General features: G+C 39.0%; 1 protein-coding gene across 1 annotated transcript; it reads left to right on the forward strand.

The window, feature by feature from the left end:
- The first annotated feature begins 5,043 nt into the window (after positions 1 to 5,043).
- Positions 5,044 to 6,236, forward strand: LOC142634633 (uncharacterized). The gene is made up of 2 exons (XM_075808925.1): positions 5,044 to 5,051; positions 5,198 to 6,236. The coding sequence occupies exons 1-2, from the start codon at positions 5,044 to 5,046 to the stop codon at positions 6,234 to 6,236; spliced, it is 1,047 nt and encodes a 348-aa protein (XP_075665040.1).
- Positions 6,237 to 6,642: the final 406 nt, after the last annotated feature.

Here is a 6,642-nt window from a genome sequence, read left to right on the forward strand (position 1 = left end):
TAAACCCACCTCGGAAATTGTCTTCTTCGACTTAGTCTCTGGTAGTTTTGACGGCAAGACTTTGCCTTACGAATCACTGCTTCGATTGCACTTACCCAGTCTTTCTCAACATCACTCAGTAGTACAGTCGCTCCTGGTCTCAGTTGTGAATCCCAAAGTTGATGGGCTTTCTTATCTATTTTTTTCCCCAGATCTGAAACGTATTCAAAATCTTTTATGAGAGCATTCATAAACTTCTTTTCAACTCTAAGCAACTTGTACTGGTCTTTCAATGGTCGAAACCTTCTGTAACTAAAAAAGATGATAGCCAAGTACGCAAGCCCAAGGACTATGGATAAATATAGAATGGAAAAAGAACGGAGTCGAGGACGAACATGAGCATGAAACAATTGACTGACACCAGGTACAACATGGGCATAAAATTGCTTAGAAATTACAAACAAAGTGGCCATGTTTGCTCACGAAGCCACGCTGAAATTCTTAAAAGTTCACAGTGGCTTTAATGAAAACAAAGAGGCCATTACATGGTTCAAAAGGCGGTCATTACTGAATCTTGAAGAATAATCTGAACGTAGAACAAGTATAATAAAGTTGAGCAGATTCCATGGCAGAGCTAATGAGAGTGAACAAGTGTGGGAATGGATCACGGAAGTGTGATTTTTCCACAACTCAAAGTTTCTTTTGTGCCCAAAAAATAAGCATTTTTTAAAAGATTTAAAATCAATAGTTAGAACAAGGAAAGGTCTCAGGTATTTTTGTTAAATCTACTATGAGTTTGACCCGAAATAGGCTTCGGGTTATTGTGTAAACTGTAAATATTCAATGGTTGATTGTAAATCTAGTTGGCCCACCTAGCCCACATAATAAGCCACAATATACCATTCAATCAATTAAAAATCATATAATTTACATTATAGGCTAAACAAATGTGTATAATATTATACACATTTCTTAAGTTTATTATGTAAATCTTATATTAATAGTAATATGTAAACAGTTAAATTACCGATTTTTGCAAAAGTTTAAGTTATTGGATATGTTAAATTTAATCAATTAACCACGTACTTATAACATTCCCCCTTACATATGGGATTCATCTCCATTTTAATAGGTGAACTCTATTTTAATTGGTAAAACCCAACATGCGGTATTTTCAATAGGAGTTAGAGTGGAAGACATAAGGATCGAATTCATAACTTTTTACTCTAATACCATGTTAAATTAGCGATTTTTCAAAAGTTTAAACTATTGGGATATGGTAAACTAATAATTGTCCTTCAAAATATTAAAGCTCATTCTAGTTAAGGCTAAAGGTCAATCCTACTTAGTGTATAACTAACAATCCCTGATTCTAATTGTATTGCAATTTGTATTAGTTTAGGATTTAGCCTAATATAAATATCCATTAATGAGCTCATTGGAATACATAATTTAGACTCTGAGGGTGAGTTTGGCTCTAGCTTAAAAAGCCAACTTATTTTACTATTTAGCTTATTTTTGCTACTATTCATGGGTCTCATTGTACTTTTTGGTATTATTTGTGGGTCTCACTATACTATTTCAGCTAATTTTTACCTTTATCTATAGTACTTCCAGCAAAAAGTTTTCAGTTTCAGCAAAATAAACGGATCCCAAACAAACCCTAAATATGTTAGTTAACTAACTTTAAGCCTAGTAATTAATTTGTAAAATTATGTGTGGGCTATAATTAATGTGAACAACATCGATATTGTATAGTAAAATTAATAACAGTGGAAATAAATAATGCACAATATGGTAACGCAGCGAAAAATTGATGGGAAACTGTCCAAAGAAAATATGTATGTGGTTGATTCACTACCAGCCCGAGAAGCAAAACAGATCCACTAATTGAATTTCCTATTGTAGTTTCCTACTAAGTATTTACTAACGCTGCCTAACTGTTGCTACTACATGTGAACCTCTCATTCACTACTTCAAGTATACACTTGAACGTTTGTTTCCAACAACATCATATTCTATATTGCGTTATAGATTGAACCCAATTAATTAATTTAATTTCTCAAGTTGGCCAACACTACAACAACAGTTGATTCTTGTTATTTGGTAGAGTTCTTCAATTCATGAATTAAGATCTGGAAGCAGCTTATTACAAAACCCTAAGGACCACAAAAAGTTAAAGCAGCTCTTGTTAAGCGTGTAGCTCTCTATGTCTCTCTGTGTATCTGATGACGGTTGTAAAATATGGCTTTTACATAGACATGGCAAAATGGGCCAAAATTTACTGACCCGACCTGAACCCGCCCATGTTCATAGACCTATTCCAACCCCACTCTCTAGAGTTTTGTTTTTTGTTTTAGCTTCTTCATATCATCCACTTCCCCTTTACTGCTTTATCCTCTTTGCTCTGTCTCAACGTCTGAACCCCATGGAGGTCTCAGACCTTGTTTCTCAGACCAAAAATTTCTCTTGCCGAGACTCTAGGCTAAAGCTCCCTCCAAACTAAGTTGACCCATATGCATTTGAGAACCTCCTACTAGGCAAGCTCATAACCTCTAAACCCATGACAGTTGCTACTACATGTGAACCTCTCATTCACTGCTTCAAGTATTCACTTGAACGTTTGTTTCCAACAACATCATATTCTATATTGGGTTATAGATTGAACCCAATTAATTAATTTAATTTCTCAAGTTGACCAACACCACAGCAACAGTTGATTCTTGTTATTTGGTAGAGTTCTTCAATTCATGAATTAAGATCTGGAAGCAGCTTATTACAAAACCCTAAAGACCACAAAAAGTTACAGTAGCTCTTGTTAAGCGTGTATCTCTCTATGTCTCTCTATGTATCTGATAACGGTTGTAAAATATGGCTTTTACATAGATATGGCAAAATGGGCCAAAATTTACTGACCCGACCTGAACCCGCCTATGTTCATAGACCCATTCCAACCCCACTCTCTAGAGTTTTGTTTTCTGTTTTAGCTTCTTCATATCATCCACTTCCCCTTTACCGCTTTATCCTCTTTGCTCTATCTCAGCGTCTGAACCCCATGGAGGTCTCAGACCTTGTTTCTCGGACCAAAAATTTCTCTTGCCAAGACTCTACGCTAGAGCTGCCTCCAAACCAAGTTGACCCATATGCATTTGAGAACCTCCTACTAGGCAAGCTGGTAACCTCTAAACCCATAAGCCTTGCCATTGTCAACGATATTGTCCAAAAAGCTTGGAGACCTGCTTACTCTCTCAATGTCAAGCGTATAGACAAGAATATTTTTCTGTTCCGTTTCCAGCACGAAGCAAATTTCCATAATGCCTTCTCAAGAAGACCTTGGTCCATTTGAGGAGGGCATATGATTTTAAAGGTTTGGAATCCAATCTTAGCTGGGCAAGAAGTGTCTTTTTCAACCTCAGATTTTTGGGTCCAAGTCCATGATTACCAATGCTATGGAAATCTAAAAGCAACCTCCTGGAGAATGGAGCTTTAGCCTGCAAAGTGATTGAAGTGGACTTAGTAGGTGAAGGAGGTGGGGTTTGTAAAACGTTTACGAGCATTAGAGTGGAAGTAAACATGGACAACCCTTTATCACTAGGCTTTTTTGTCCCACAGGAAAACCTCCCAGACCTTTGGATTGGTCTGAAATACGAGAAGCTTGCTGATTTTTGTTATCGTTGTGGCAAAATCGGCCATGAGTCAAAGCAATGCCAAGAGAACATATTTAGGCTGCCAAACCCTTTTAGGCACTTTTTCGCTACTTTAGGGCCATGGCTAAGGGCAAACAACCAAGAAATCCCATACGGAGTGTTTGCTACCCCAAGTTCTCTGCCTCATTACTCAACCACCAAATATTCAGACCTAGAAAATCCCAGCTACGGTGGTCACCTCCATTTCGCCGGTAACTCTCAAGTGAGCAAAACAGAATTGGGCACGTCTCCTTGCCACATTAGCCACGTTTGGGGATCAATAGCTAGCAACAAAGATGTATCATCCCAGTTGTACGCTCATAGTACTGCCCAAGGACACCTGTCCCTTATGTCAATATTGCAGCCATTTGACCAGATAAGGGACACCTGTCCTAACACGTTAAGCACTCCCCTTTTTGAAAATAATAAAACCAATCCCCACTCTAGCCTGCCTATTAGCCCACCTAAGTCCCCAAAAATAATTACCGACCCAAAAAAGGCCCAGGAAACCCAACCCACCAAGTCATTTAGTCTACTTGATACCACAAAAGTCTGTACTGCCCCAATAGAAGTCCAAGAAACCCATAAATACTCACCAAGCCCATCTCAAAAAACAACTCAAAGCCCAACTACATCCAATAAGCAAAATCCTCCCCCCATAAACCCAGCGAGCAATATAGAGAACTACCTGGTTTCAACCCTTTAATCATCAAATTCTACCATACCAAAAGCTTCTACCTAGAACCTATCATCACCTATTCCTAATAAGAAATCAAAAAAACCTAAAATCCACCCACCTCCATCCCCTAGACTGTCAATTTCCACCATAACTCAAAAAAGAAAAGTCACCAAACAAGAAATCGCCAGCTTCGCCAAAAGATTAAAGAAGACTGACGGAGCCCACGAACAGTATAAGCCAGAGCTGAAGCAAAGGTCCAACCCAGTGGGGATTCCTAAAAAGAATGGTGAGTCTATCTATACTTGTGATCAACCTTCTGTTCCTCAATCTTTTGCTTCTAATGGCAACTGTAAATCTCTTTCTCCGACTAATCTTGTTCATACAGCCGAGGAGGCGGGTCTTATCATGCCCCCAACCTCACCATGAAAATCCTAAGTTGGAACTATCGGGCCATCTGCAACACCGTGACAGTTTGAGCCTTAAAGTCTCAAATAAAGGGGTCCAAGCCCGAAGTCATTTTCTTATGTGAAACCAAAGCTAGTAAAAGTCATGTGGAAGAAGTTAAACAGTCTGTTGGGTTCTCTAAGATATAAATTGTTGATGCTAAAGGTACCGCAGGTGACATCTGTGTAATGTGGAAATCTTGTGTCTCACTTCATCAGGTTGAGTTTAATAAGAACCTTATTGCTGTTAAGGTTAATGGCACTGTGTGTGATTGGTTGTTGGTGGGCTTTTGTGGTCCACCTTACGCTATTAAGAAGAAAAAAACTTGGGAGAATCTCTCGGCTCTACTAAAAGCCCATCATGGTTCTTGGGTCTGTTTGGGTGATTTCAATTTCACCATCAATGATAGCGAAATATTGGATGGAAACAAAGGGGGCCCTTCAACCACCAATTACCTCAAGGGTTTAATTTTTGAATTTGGAGTTGTTGATTTGGGCTGCTTGGGTAACAAGTACACATGGGCTAAGGGAAGATGGGGTAATGTCGCAATTAAAAGGAGGCTAGATAGAGGCATAGCAAGTATACCATGGAGACTTGCTTCCCCTAAGGCCAGTATAGCGCATCTGGGGGCAATCAATTCTAATCATACCCCAATTTTACTTGATAATAATCCAAAAGACAACTTTGCGCATAGACCTTTTCGTTTTGAGGCAGTCAAGGTTAGGGACAATGGTTGTAATGCTATAGTAAAGAAAGCTTGGAATGAGGAGGTTTCGGGGTCAGCCATGGTCAGATTATGCAAGAAACAAGCTACAACTAGAGATACGCTTCGAAAATGGAATAAAGAGGTCTTCGGGCACTACCAAGACAGTATTAACAGGCTTCTAAGCAAGATTGCAGAGGTGCAAAGTGGTTCCCAATCCATGGAGAATGAAAGGATTGAATCTAACTTACTAGTTGAGTTGTTGAAATGGCTTGTTAGGAGTGAAATTTTGTGGAAGAAAAAGTCAAGGGAATTGTGGCTAAAGGAGGGAGACAAGAACAACAAGTTTTTTCACTTATCCACTACCATCTGTAGGAGACAAAATAGAATTGATGCCATTAAACAAGATGATGGGACTTGGGTCACTAGCTCCAATCAGATTAGAGAGCATTTCTTGAATTCCTTCAAGGATCTTTTCAGAGAAGAGGAGGTATCTTTCCCCAACAATCTGGATAATCTAATCTCCCCTTGCATCACCAAGGCTGAAAACTCTATCTTGAGTAAGATCCCTACCCCAGAGGAGATAAAGAGTACTCTTTTCAATATGCATGACAAAAAAGCCCCAAGGCTTGATGGATTCCTAGCTCTTTTCTATAAAGAGTTCTGGCCTATTGTAGGCGACGTAGTGACTAAAGCAGTCACATCCTTTTTTTGTAGAAGGAAGAATGCTAAAAGAAGTAAATAGCTCTCACATTGTTCTGATACCCAAAACCGCTAACCCGTCTTCAACCAATAATTTCTGGCCTATTAGTCTATGCAACGTGGTCTATAAGATTATCTCGAAACTTTTGGTCACTAAGCCTAGGCCTCTCCTTCACAAGCTCATCTCACCTTGTCAGTTTGCATTTATACCAGGTAGATAGATAGCAGAGAATCAGATCATTGTCCAAGAGATGCTCCACAGCTTTAAAATGAGGAGAGTTAAAGCGAGTTTCATGGCCATTAAGCTAGACCTTCAGAAAGCTTACGACAGAGTCAATTGGAGCTTCATACTTACTGTTCTAGAAAAGTTTGGTTTTGCCAAGGGGTTTATTAAGTGGATTGCTTCATGCATCTCCTCTGTATCGTTCAAAGTCCTTGTAAATAGGGAT

This window comes from Castanea sativa, chromosome 5 (genome assembly GCF_040712315.1).
Source record: "Castanea sativa cultivar Marrone di Chiusa Pesio chromosome 5, ASM4071231v1".
NCBI lineage: Eukaryota > Viridiplantae > Streptophyta > Magnoliopsida > Fagales > Fagaceae > Castanea > Castanea sativa.